We start from the raw sequence: 13,898 nt of genomic DNA on the forward strand, positions 1-13,898 counted from the left end.
CCAAAGATAAAATCTTTTACTTGGAATGACTGAGGTAGAGGTTCATCAACCTTCATTACACTTTCTCTGAACTTATCAGTGTATTCTGCCACTGATAAATTTCTTTGACGAAGGTTTCGATACTGATCCCAAGCTTGGGATGCTTCGTCAGGAGGTAAGAAGTGTTTTCTAAATTCCTTTTTAAACCTCCCAAGTAGTGGATGCCACTCCATCTTTCTGCTGTTTTATCCACCACCTATCCGCTGCCTCATTAAACATATGGATGGCCTCGTGGATTTTCTTCATATCATTCTTGATTTCACAAATGGCGAATGGCTCGTCCCATTTGTGTAACCAGGTCTTAATGATATCGGAACTACGGTCAGACATCCGACCAGAATACTTTTCTGGCCTATAATTGCCAATATTAGGCACCTTAGCCCTCCTAGGCTCGACCGTATGAACACTGGACTCCAGCTCCATTGGAAATTTACCTTTCTCTTCACGAGATGGTCTAGCAGACATACTATGAACCAATTTTCTGAGCTCAGATTGCCTTACATTTGCTTGTAACTGTTGCGCTAAAATCTGTTGCAAGGCATCCTCTAACATTGCAATTCTGCCAGATAGTGTATGACCTGCTGGGCGTGACACCTGCGGGGTCGGCTGGACTCCCGACTCAATGGGATTCATCCTAGAAGCTTCTTCTTCTACTTGCATTTAGGTCGATGGTTGTTTTAAAAATAAATAAATAAATAAATAAATAAATAAAACACCGCCTCAAATTGTATTTACAAACTGTTTTTTTAAATCTCATAACCACAAAACGTGTCTAAACAAGCGTAACAATCATTCTTTTGGTGGAGCTTTCCCTCTATTCTTTGCTTGCTTCTATGTAGTGTGTTCGATAATTTCAACTAAGTTCTGATGTGATAGAGAGAGCAGGATATGAATGTTGCCCAATGTGGACCAAATGCTATGCATTGTTATGCTGCCCTTTTTCCATGGCCTTACTGAGATTTTGTTTGATTGCTTGTGCTGAAGTGTTTGGTATTGATCTGTTGTTATCTACACATGATTGAATTTCCAGTTACCCTCCTTCTGTCGCAAGAGATATTTCTGTATATGTTGTGTAGACATTATTGAGGTTGAACTGAACATCTGAACTTGGATTCTCAGGTATGGGCACATGATTGACAATGTTGTGCTCATTGTCACGGGAACATTGCATGAGAGGGATGTTCACGAATTGCTGGAGAAATGCCACCCTTTGGGCATGTTTGAAAGGTATGCTTATAATGGATAGGCTATATGTAAGAGTTCAGGCTCTCATGGTGCTGACTTCTGTGTGGTGATTGTCAATGATGCAGCATTGCAAGTCTAGCGGTTGCCCAGAACATGCGAGAGTTGTATCGCCTTGTGCTTGTTGATACTCCTTTGGCTCCTTATTTCTCTGAGTGTATCACATCTGAGGTGAGTGTATGACTTGTAGTAACTTACACTGTGTGTGTGTGTGAGAGAGAGAGAGAGAGAGAGAGAGAGAGAGAGAGAGATTTTCTGTTGATGTATTGCTCAGCTTTCCCTTTCTGGGAAGCTCTCTTGTAATATAAAGCAACGAAATTTTCACTTTAAAAAAAAGTGTGTGTGTGTTATATGCACTTCTTTTCAAATTTTTTGTAATAATGAGTAATCTGCTGATTATTGAGATCCATGGGACTGTGGCAGCTTTTTGTTTTGCATTTGATGAAGGTGGGTGTATGTCTTGAGGATAATGTAGCTTTTGCAATGTTTTGGTGACACTTCCTGTTACTGGGTTCTTCAAGTGATGCTTTGTGGTGCTGATGCACAACACATGATCTCTGCATATGGACGGTTGTGGCTAGAAACTTTCAAAATGTTGGCAGGATTCATAGGTCTCATTGTATAACTGCACTACTACCAGATCTCATGAACTGCTGTAGCTTTAGGTTTCTATTTGTTGACGTGGAATAAAGTTTCACCATCGAATTTGTGGAAGTACAATCAAGCGTGTCTTTTATGGCCAGTATCTTGCGTTTTTTCTGACTGGTTCTACAATCATTTTAAGTCACAAAGCATCCCCCTCATTGCAAGAATCTTGGAGAGATTCTGGCATCTTTTTAAACCCCAATGGCAGCGTATACTTGGGTACTGTTTGAGAACATAATGTAGCTTTGCTCTCTGAATTATTTTCTTTTACTATGTTTTGTGTCCCATGCCCAAGGTTGTTGACTGGTAATTGTGCAGGCCATGCGGAGTTACTGCTGTCCTACTGTTCTGCTGCTGTCGGCTACAGGACTGCCACCTATTCAGATATGACATGAGCTGTAGATGCTCATGGCATCCTTTTTGCTGAAGCTGGAACTGGGGAAGATGCAAAGCCTCCTTGGATGTTGTAAGGAGGTGAGGATAAGAAGTGAAGAAGTCCAACCCATGGTCTTCATGGGAGCCCAGATATGTGAAATTGACTGCGCACACAGGTTAGCCATTGCCTGTACCTTTCTTGAACCTATGAGGCCAAATCTTCTTGGGCTCAACCAGCTCTGCCTTGTCAGCGACCTCAGGATACTCCACATCTGGTACCACTGTTAGTGTCGCTGACACATAAGGCTTGAGGCAAGACACATGCAATACTGGATGCATGGTCCATGTCGTGGGTAATTGCAACTTTCTGGACGCATCATTGATTTGAGCCTTTTCATGATGCAGAGATAGACTTGCTTCCATTTTTGTATCCAACATGTGGTCTATGCTTAGTGGCCTAGATCCATCAAATGAGGACAGCTGCAGATAGGAGACATGGGCAACAGTTTGCGTGCAGAGTAGTGGGGACTAGCAGAAGCAATGAGTGCCCAGATATACAGAGAATTGCATCAAATACAGATATACAGAAAATCGCAGCAAAATGCTCTTCATGAGTGCACCCCCCCCCCCCCTGCTCATGACATCCTTTTTGCTGAAGCTGGAACTGGGGAAGATGCAAAGCCTCCTTGAAGTCCTCATGAACCCATGGTTCTTCATGGGAGCCCAGATACGTGAAATTGACTGCGCTCAAGGGTTAGCCATTGCCTGTATCTTTCTTTGAACCTATGAGGCCAAATCTGCTGGGCTGAACCAGCTCTGCCTTGTAAGCGATCTCAGGATGCTCCACATCTGGTACCACTGTTAGTGCTGCTGACACTTAAAGCTTGAGGCAAGACACTGAATGCACGGTCCATGTCGTGGGTAATTGCAACTTTCTGGACACATCATTGATCATCTGGATTATTGGAGAGGTTCCAAAGGTTTGATGCGAGAGCTTGAGTCCTTTCATGATGCAGAGATAGACTTGCTTCCATTTTTGTATCCAACATGTGGTCTATGCTTAGTGGCCTAGATCCATCAAATGAGGACAGCTGCAGATAGGAGACATGGGCAACAGTTTGCGTGCAGAGTAGTGGGGACTAGCAGAGAATTGCATCAAATACAGATATACAGAGAATTGCAGCAAAATGCTCTTGATGAGCTCCCTGCCCCTGCCCCCCCCCCAAATTAAACAAATCAGCTATCTGTGTGGCTTTGATTGTGGAAGAAAGAAAAACTGAGTGTCGACCAGCTTCTTTGTAGAGAACCCGTGCTCACTGCCTAGGGAGTCTCTGAAGCAAGGGCTAACAACTAGGGTGGGGGCCTATACAACCAGCGAATGCCTTGCTCTGTGAATATTAGAAGACACATGCAGGCCAAGCCTTGTAGAGACATGCCCGCCTCTTAGCGTCGTCCAAGATACTATTGTCCCTTGCTCCCGTATGGCGCACATTGGTAGATGATATCTTGCCAAATGGCAACGGGGTGGCTGCTGGGGGGAACCACTGGCCTTCCATCAGCAAACCTGCAACGGGCGCCCCAGATGTTCCAAGCAAGGACCATGGACACCGTCTCCCAAATTCTGTCCTCAAGTGGAGATGCGGGATGCTGTCAGGAAGGAGTGGTGTCTTGCACCTCAGTTCGGAAGACCTGTTGTCTTAGGATCCTATAAGCTTGCATAACAGTGCCAATCAAGAAGGTGTGACCCCTTCGTGACTGAACTTGCCATGATCCAAGTGCAGTCCTGCTGCATCCTCTACGTCCTAGCCATGCTCTAGTCCTGCTGCATCCTATGTGTCATAGCCACTATTCTGAGGGCCTTTGTGCAAATATTTTGCACTGAGGGGCAACTCCCCACACAGTGCAGAATCGTCTTGAGGTCACTACCTAAGCACCGGTTGCATCTCCCATCAACATGCATTTGCTCCATTCATGAGCTGAATGGCAATCTCCCATGGGACACTGTCTAGAAGAAATATGTGATCTTCTGTGGCCAGAGGCCACTCCACAATCGCGACCATAATCTAGAAAGGACCTCTTGGTGCACTTGGTGCTTGATCCAGTGCCTCTCTCTTAGGAGTCCAAGAAGCCGCCTTAGCTCAAAACGATGAACAATGCATGCTGCGAATGAAAGGAAGGGCACCTCCGCAATCCTGTCCGTATGCCCTACGAGAACCACTCACTTAGAATCTTAGATCCCATTGCACCTCTTGCAGGGGCGGCCCTCCCACAAACTGAGCCGTGAGTGCGATCTATCCTGTCCCAAAGTGACTAGTGCTGGGTCAATGGTCCAACCCTCGCCCAGACACTCCTTTGCTCTAATCCGTTGCCAATTAAGCAACGTCCCATCCAACTTTGGGTCTCTCTTTGTCTTTGGCTAAAGAAGACTCCTGGCCCCACTTTGTAATGCATGGGAGTCGAGAGCTGGGTGCATACACTATATGCTCAAGGGCACCCCTGTCCTAGGAAACTGCCCATACTAGTGCGAGGGAGTTGAGGCTCTGTGTAAACCAACCCTCCAAGACTTATAGACGGTGGTGTAACATTTGCGTGTCTCCCTCCCTCAGGTGAGAGAGGGCTCTCGTATGTGCCTTTGCCTCATGGGGGAGAGGACTCCATGCTCCAAAAGAACTAGCCGGGCCACTGTCCCATTGCAACCAACCAATGTGCATTCACTGCTCAAGCATGTAGCCCTCTTGGTCTCAACCTCTGGATGCCAAAGAAGGGCTGGCACTCAAACTTTTCGTGACATCGAGGGTTGACCCCGATGAATCCCCCATGACAAATGCTGCCAAACAGTATGTAGACTCTTCATCAATGGTGAGCCCCTTTTGGTGAAGGGGGCTTTTGAGAAGAATCTCATGTTGCAAAGAAAACACGTTTGGTAAAATACCAAACGTCTGGATGTTTGGAAGCACCAAAATTTTTGGCAGATCCCACCAAAATAGGGCAAAATGTGATTTGGGGCGTCAATGTCGTTTTCAACATTGTAGAAGCCCCCTTCCATACAGCTCAACCTTCTGTACAGATTCCCAGCTCCCCGCAGCCCGCTCAGCATTGGTGTTAGTGTCTCAGAACAATCATCATCCATACAGCAGCAACAACTGTTGTATGTTTGTATGATAGTCTTGGATGTTTTTTGAAATCCCAATTTCTAGCACACTGCTTGCTGAGTGCTCCTTGCATCAGCACCTGCAGTTCACTTTTGCAGCTTGCAACTTGCCATAGAGGTTTGTCAAACTGCCGTACAATCTTTCGGTACACCTGTGTTAGTCTTCCATACAACCTGCCCACAGGTCTGCGTTAGTTCTGTTGCCTTCTGCAATCTTTTTCTTTTTCTCTCCCAAGTAACCCTGGGCCACCAACGAGATGTTACATGGAGCCATACTACCTCCTATGGCCCCTCGGGTATGAAGAGGATGATGCGCAACTACTGTGGATTGGAAGTTGGTGGAGGTGCGCAGCTAATTACAGCACTTTTTTTTTTTTTTTGCAAAGAAAGGAACCTTCTATTAATGCTTGAAAGATTTCATACAAAACAGCATCCCCAAAGGTGCTGAGTATGGAAAAAACTGGAAAAGGCTGAAAGGAGAAAAGCCGGTTTGTTCCAGAGAAACCCAGCTCACTGTCTAGGGGATCTCTGGTACTGGGGCTAACAGCCAGGTGGGGGGACTATACAACCAGCGAATCCCTTGCGGAGTGTATGTAAAAAACTCATGCAGGCCAAGCCTTGCAGAATCGAGCGCACTTCGTGACAACCGCCCTAGTGCCTAGGGTCCCATGCTCCCAGGTGGAGTGGAGGGTGTAGATGATATCTTGCCAAATGGCGACTAAGGTAGCTGAGGGTGGAACCGGATGCTCACCCACCACCAGACTGCAGCGAGCCACCCAAATGTTCCACGCCGTGACACTGGCTACTACCTCCCATATGCTGTCCTCCGAAGGAGAATGAGGAGCGAGGCTATCAGGAGGGACCACCTCATGGAGCTCTATCCTTTGAATGCTCTGACTTGTATCTGGTAAATTGGGGAGACCTCATCAACCTGGAACGCGTGTCCTCCCTCAGTCAACCAGGCCACCATCCCCCAAGTGTAGTCCCTCTGAAGGCTCTGCATACGGGTCATATTCCTAAGGGCTCCCATCCAAGTCCTAGCTGCGCTACAAGAGCTCTAGAGGCAGTGAAGGATCGTCTCCAGAAAACCAGCAGAGCAACAATGGCACTGCCCCTCCACCCGCATCTGCTCCAACCACGGGTTGATGGGCAAGCCTCTGTGGGCGACGAGCCAGAAGAAGTAGGAGATCTTCCTCGGTGGCAAATTGGACCATAACCATGTCCAAAACTTGGAACAGACCTCTTGGGGCACTCTTTCCCTCGAAGGGGTCCAAATTGAAGAGTCCATCTGAAGCCTCCTGCCAATTCGTGTGGTGTAGAAAAAGAAGGGCACCTCGTCCACCTGCTCAGCAAGGCCGCCCCTGGAGGGCTAGAACCACTCTCTCGGATCCTATTGGACTCCCTCAAGGGTCTACCCTCCCAAAGCCAAAGGTGCCATCTGGGGCATCCTGCTCTGGGATACTAGGAGGATCAATGTGCCACTCCTTTCCCAAACCTCCCACGACTGTGATCATCTGCCAATGAATCCCATCCAGACTCCCATCCATCTCTGGGTCTCTCTTAGTGAGTGCTTGGAGTAGGCCTCTAGGTCCTACACAGAAAAAACCTGGCTGCTTGCTACCTCGCTGCATCATCATCCTCAAGGGGACACCAGTTCGAGAAAACTGACCTAACCATCTGCTGTCCATCCACACGCGGAGTCCATCCCACCAGGACTCAGGGATGTCCATACACACGCCAAGTCCATCCCACCAGGACTCAGGGATGGCTAGGTCTATCTCTCTCATCTGCTGTCCTGCCCCTCGCAAATGCACCAAGGCGCCAAGCCTCGCCTTTGCCTCCATGGGTAATCTGCTCCATCTGCCAAAGGAGCCGGCTGATCCACTGTCCCACCGTGCCCAACCAATGTGAGTCCACTGCCCGAGCATACGCCCATCCTGATCCCTGATCTCCAGTTATCAAACAAGGGGTTGACGCTCAAACTCCTCTCTGCATTGGGCCTGAGCACGAATAAGGCTCCCTGCTAATCTCTGCCAGACCCTATGGAGGCTCCTCATCAAGGGGAATCGTTCCCCGTAAGGGAGGCCTCTAAGAAGATCCATCTGTGTGAATACTACCACTGTCTCCTAGTGTGTGGGGTGTTTATGAGAAGCCCTCACTGTAAGAGGATCTTCCAAGGCTCTGCACCTGGGGTGAGGCCATGCACAATCAACTTGCCCAAGAGGGCTCTGCTTTGCATCTGTGGATCAATGATACCCAAGCCTCCCAATGCTTGCGGCATGATCCCAAGCGACCTGGACCTAGTATTCCTCGTGCTGTCCGATCCTGCCCAAAGGAAGTTCCAAACCAACCATCGGAGCTGCCTAATGCACCCTGTGTGAAAACACCAGCATGAGGCGATATACCAAGCCGTGGCAAGGAGGACCTGATTTGCCTCTAAGGCACGGCCCGCTAGGGAGAGTTTGGCCGAGCTCTAGTAGAGAAGCTTGCGCCGAACACTTTCGAGCACCGAGGGCGATTTGTTGCTCTGCTGTAATATGAATACCCACGTGGCATCCGAGGTATCTCGCTTTCTGGCCCCTCGGTATCCAGCGGAAGCCAAAGTCGCTCCCCCACTCTCGAATCTCCTGTGTCTCCTCAGAGCCTGTGAAGAAACCTATGGATTTTGTCTAGTTGATCTGTGCACCCTAGGCCTCATAGTAGATCGCCTAGGCTTCCCTGACTCTCTCCAAGCTCGCTGTGGTGCCCTCTACGTATAAGGCCGTGTCATCCCAAAACTCAGAGTCTAGCAACTCCTCCTATTTGATTGGGAGCCTCAACCCTCTGAGGCCCGCCACTTGTGATCTCAAGTAGTAGCCTAGAGCCTCTGCTACAAACAAGAAGAGGAAGGGAGCGAGGGGGTAGCCCTGGCGGACCGAGCGGGAGAGAGGAAAGGCCTGGCCTGTATGTCCACCGATAAGCATCTGACTAGAGCTCCCCACATAAAGGGCAGAAACTCCTGATCCATTTGTCTGAGAATCCCAATCTCCGCATAGTACCCTCTAGGAAAGACCACTCGACGCCGTCGTAAGCCTTCTCAAAATCCAAGAGGACGGCCAAAGGTAGTGATTCCTCCCTGGACCAATCCACTACCTCTCAGATTGTGAAGATGTTGTCCAGGATGCCGCGCTCCTAAACGAACCGGGTCCGAGTGTCGTGGATGATGTCAGTAAGATGGGGTTGTAACCGCAAACTCAAGACCTTGGCGAGGATCTTGTATGCAATATCAAGCAAAGTGATTGGTCTCCATTGCCGTATGTCTGGCCTATCTCCCCCTTTCGGGATCAAACAAATCCACCCCCTGCTCAGGGAGTGAGGAAGGGATCCCGTGTCGAAGATCTCCTGGCAGGTTAGGCGGAAAGGGGTGGAGATGATCTCCAGAAGTTCTGGAAGAAGGCCGGAATCAACCCATCCTCACCAAGACACTTCTGGGTCGGGAGAGCCTTAAGGGCTTCCCAACGCTCCTCCTCTGTGAAAGGCGGCTCCACAAATCCTGTGAGACTACCATCGAAACGTGGTCCCAAACTAACTCATGGGCCACAAGACAAGCTGGAGTCATCCTCTCCGTGTGAAACAGCTGGCTGTAAAAACATGTGGTCAGGTCTAAAATCTCATGTGGATCAGTGTGCATGATGTCTTGCAGATTTCGTAGACGTAGCAACTGCGTTCTTGCCGATCGTGCCCCAGTGGTCTGAAAGAACCGCTTCGTCATCTTGTCCCCCTGCTGTATCCACCGGGCTCGGGAGGAGTGATAGGAGAACTCAGCCTATCGAATCTCCGTGTTTTGAAGCTCAAGGCACACGCTCTCAAACCTGCCACTAAGCCACTGGGATCCTGGGTCATGCTCCCTAAGCCTCTCTATGAAAGCAAGGTCTTTCCGCAGTGCCCGCTCGTGCTCCTGAAGAGCCCTCCTCTGTCTAAGGGCATGAGCCTGCAACTCCTCACTGCTCCTCTGGATCGCGTTGGCCACCCACAAAGCCCAGCCCTCACAAGTGGACTGCTACCAAATCTCTGCCATGACCTGTTGAATCTCCCCATCCTGCAGGAGGTCCTCTGGAATGTGGACTCCCTGCTGGGGAAGACCTCAGCGGGGCTGCTGCTCTAAGTGGAGTACTGCTGGAGAGTGGTTTGACATCGTGGTGCCTATTAGAATCTCGGTAGAGCCGCCTCTGTGCAATGCCCAATCCCCAACGTAGAAGCGGTCTAGCCTCTCAAGCAGTCCATCATGTCTCCTCTGTCCGAAAGAGAAGAGGAGACTTCTAGGTATCTTGCTGAACTCTGGCTCTTGCCATGAGTCTCTACCACTAATCATGAAGATGAACTGCTCCCAGGTGCTCCACTCTATTGCTGGCATCTCAGAGAAAGAGGCACTGCCCTGCTTGTTCTCCCCAAACTCCAGGTTGTTGAAGTCTCCTCTAACAATCCAGGAGTCTACATCCGAAAGACAACTCAGTCAGCCTCCTCCGAAAGGCTGGACGGTGCTGTCCGCACTCTGAGGCATATACGTTCAGGATCCCAATCCTGGACTCTCCCATCCTAACTCCCATCCAAACTGCTCATCTTGGGATAAGCTCGCCCTGATCATAAACCTCTAGAGCCACTGTCTGTGAGACCGAGATGCAGACCCCTCCGCTCCGTCCTACTGCAGGGGACCACACCTCCAGGCCTCTTCTCGGGAGGAGGTGGTGTCGCCGTCTAATGTCCGATGCTGAGAACATATGCTCCCAAATCAAAAGGATGTTCACTGCCCACCCTACCACTGCCCTCTATAGCTCCTACCGAAGGATCAGGTACGGCGGTTGACTACTAGCATGGTCATGGAGCCCGTGCACGTTCCAACTCACCATGGTTCAGCTCATGAGGACGGGGATGTAGAAAACAAGGCTCTCTTGTGAGTGTGTGCCTGTTTGTGAAAGACTGCCTTATGTGACTTTTTCGGGGGTTTGGAGAGCGAGTAGTCTGTGTCTGTACGTTGGCGTACTATGGTGGACACCGGCTCAATGCCAATCTTCCGTGCCCTCTCACATGAAGGAGATTTCCACCTCGAACAACTCCGCACACTTCTAGAGTGGCCAGTAGTATGCCTGATCAACCTTTGCCTCAAGCAGCAATTTGATAACTCCTATGGCCAAACCACACATCGGTTTCTCCTGCATGAAGCACAGCTAAAAATACACCTCAACACCATGGGTGTGCCAAAGGTCGAGTCCCTGTCGTCCGATCCACTCATCCATTATGCGTGAAATCTGATCTCCCATCATAGCATCAAACACCACTAGGGACCACTTCTCCAACCCTGTGAAGGCGAACGGGAATCTCCAAATTGGGTGTGTCTGGGAGCCCACTACGCTGATCAAACCCTCTTTCTGGGGCTGTAAGATCAGAAGCGTTACCTCTAGGGGTAGAGGGTAAGAGTCCAGAATCTCTAGATAATTCAAGGGTCCCAATCTCCAGAAGTCATGCGGTAAGGGACGTCTAGGTTGGAAATTGGGAGCTATTGACCGGAAGGACGAGCCCCTTCCCTTTGGCTCCCCCCCCCTGAATAGAGAGAGGGGATGGGATGCTGCGATGAGGAAGCGAAGGGGGCGTTGTCTTACCCTTGCCCGTTGGCAGGGGAGTCGAGGCAGGAGAAGGGGGGGAGGTTGAAGAACCTTCTAAGGAGGTGGAGGGGGGGGGGGGGGAGGTGGAGGGAGGGGGATGGGTGGTGAGAATGACCATAGTAGGAGGGAGGGGGCGGGGGGAACCCAGGAGGAAGGGGGGGAGTAGAGAGGGAGAGGGATCTGGGGGGGAGTAGGGGCAACCACAAGGCTCCCTTGCTGATCAGGCTCGTTTGGGCTCCGAATCCGCTCCTCCTCATGTCGGGCTAACGTTTGCAGCTTTCGGCATCGCAGCTCTAGGAGCTCCTAGGGCTCATTGCTGATACAAGGGTGAATGTGGGCGCTGGACCTCCATCCCGAGAGGATCACCTGGATGAGCAGTGGCCCCTGCCACTGGGGGTGGTGAGTCTCCACGTATGGGCTCTTGTTGCTTCTCCTCGTTAGGTACCTCTCGAAATACTCTCCGGAGCTTGGGATCAGTATTGAAACCTTCGTCAGAGAAATTTATCAATGGCGGAATACACTGATAAGTTCAGAGAAAGTGTAATGAAGGTTGATGAACCCCTACCTCAGTCAATCCAAGTAAAAGATTTTATCTTTGGATTGAATGATTGGATAAGTATGCAAACACGCTAGATGAAGCAATTGCCATAGCCCTGAACTATGAGGATGCAAAAGGGAACAGACCAAGTGGGTTTGTACAGGTTGGGACTCAGTATGGGTACCCGAAGAAAATTGGGTTTAAGAAGAAGTGGATTAGCAAAGGGAGTGCCTCACAGCCTAGTGGTCAAGCCAAGCAAGCGAAACCAGTTGAGACTCCTAAATCAAGTACCACCATTGGAATGAAAAGAAAAGTAACACCAATGGCAGCCCGGGCTTGGTCGAAGTCTTCTTTGAACCCAGAGCAAAGGGAAAAAGCGAGGAGAGAAGGCTTGTGTTTTGGATGCCTTCAGCCTCATCAGTGGAAAGATTGTCCACGAAACAAAGATCGTCGGATAGCTGAGATGGTGTCTCAGAATGCGACATGGAAATGGAGGGAAGTCCCAGAGCAGAACAGATGCTAGCTTCGGGATCTTCTCAAAGATTAGTACCTTTTTTGTTATGTGTGTCTGTTGCTAAGTTAGTAACTGGTGCACCTGATAATATCCTGTCAAAGCCCGCATAACGGGGTATAGAGCCTTTAATGATACGGAGTTAATTAAGATGAAAGGGCAAGTAGCTAATCATGATGTCATTGTGTTGTTTGACTTAGCGTCAACGCACAATGTAATTAACTCCAAGCTTGTAAAGAGGTTGAAACTAAAGACTAGCCCATCTGACTATGCATATACAACCATAATGGCAGATGGAAGTTCAACTGAAGTATGGGACCAAAGGGTTACCCAGTTAGAGCTTCGAATTCACGACTATGCTGAGAAGCTTGATTTTGAGATGACTAAGCTTGCTCATGCAAACATAGCCTTAGGTAAGGCTTGGCATTCTAGGAAGAATCCAGCCATAGATTGGAAAAAGCACATTTATCAATTCAAGATGAATGATGTGCTGTATGTCTTACGAGATTAAAAAGATATACCTCAAGGACCGTTTGTTTCCGTGATGGAAATTTGAAAAGCTCAAGAAGAGTTTTGTTTCTTTGTACAGCATCGGTAGAGCCGATTGATGATTCTTTGGCTAGCACTGATGTTGTCCAAAATGGAGAGATGGCCAAGCCGGCTGATCAAATAGCAGAGGAGTTCTCTGATTGTTTTAGGGATGAGCTACCTTATGGGTTATCTCCAGAGCGGAATGTTCAGCATAAGATTGAACTAATCCCGGGGGGCAGAACCTCTAAATAGACCTCCCTATAGGTTGAGTTTTACTGAAGAGGCGAAGGTGCGAAGACAACTGGAAGAATACCTCAAGTTGGGGCAAATTGAACCAAGTTTCTCACCTTTTGCTTCGCCAGTGATATTAAAGAAGAAGAAAGATGATACTTTTCGCCTCTGTATAGATTACAGAGCATTGAATAATATCACTACTAAGCACAGGTATCCGATCGCTCGGATCGATGATTTGCTAGATGCATTACATGGGGCCGTAATTTTCAGTAAGATAGATCTTAAATGTGGCTACCATCAGATCCGTATTAGAGCCGAGGATGTGCATAAAACCGCTTTTAGAAGCAGGTTTGGACATTATGAGTTTTTGGTAATGTCCTTTGGACTTACCAATGCTCCAGCTACATTCGCCATGCTTATGAACGATTTACTATGTTCGTATATCGGAAAGTTTGTAGTACACTTTATTGATGATATTCTGATATTCAGTAAAAGTATTACTAAGCATCACGAACACTTAAGAATAGTGTTCAGTACTTTGAGGAAAGCCAATCTTTATGTAAATAAAAAGAAAACTATACTGTGTATGGTAAGACTTGAATATTTAGGATTCATAATTACTCCTGAGGGGGTAGAAATGGATCCAAAGAAAGTGGCTGCGATATTGACTTGCCAATCCCTCAGAGTTTGACCGCTTGCGATCATTCTTGGGATTTGTTCAATTTTATCGAAGGCATATCAAAGGATATTCCGAGATAGTATCGCCATTGATTGATCTGACCTCAGATAAAGTACCTTTTATATGGGGACAGAATCAACATGAAAGTTTTAACATCATAAAACAAGATGTGGTCTCGGGACCGGTGTTAAAAATAGTCGATTCCCAGAGATTGTTTTTTCTTGAAACCGATGGAAGTGGCATTGCGGTAGGAGCAGTTCTCCTCCAAGAGGGAAGGCCAGTAGCCTTTGAAGGTAAGAAGCTTTCTCCCTCTC

General features: G+C 48.5%; 1 protein-coding gene across 2 annotated transcripts in view; it reads left to right on the forward strand.

The window, feature by feature from the left end:
- Nucleotides 1-13,898, forward strand: part of LOC147902782 (V-type proton ATPase subunit d1) — a 52,268-nt gene that overhangs the window by 18,026 nt on the left and 20,344 nt on the right. For both annotated transcript variants that reach the window (XR_015540856.1, XM_087373161.1), the window contains exons 3-4: nt 1,159-1,266; nt 1,350-1,452. Coding sequence is in view for 1 of the 2 variants with exons in the window: in XM_087373161.1 (XP_087229287.1) it covers nt 1,159-1,266; nt 1,350-1,452 (211 nt within the window). In the remaining variant the exon portion in view is untranslated. The remainder of the gene's footprint in view (nt 1-1,158; nt 1,267-1,349; nt 1,453-13,898) is intronic.

This window comes from Dipteris shenzhenensis, chromosome 4, assembly GCF_047967505.1.
Source record: "Dipteris shenzhenensis isolate YYH24624 ecotype China chromosome 4, Dip_SZ_1.0, whole genome shotgun sequence".
NCBI lineage: Eukaryota > Viridiplantae > Streptophyta > Polypodiopsida > Gleicheniales > Dipteridaceae > Dipteris > Dipteris shenzhenensis.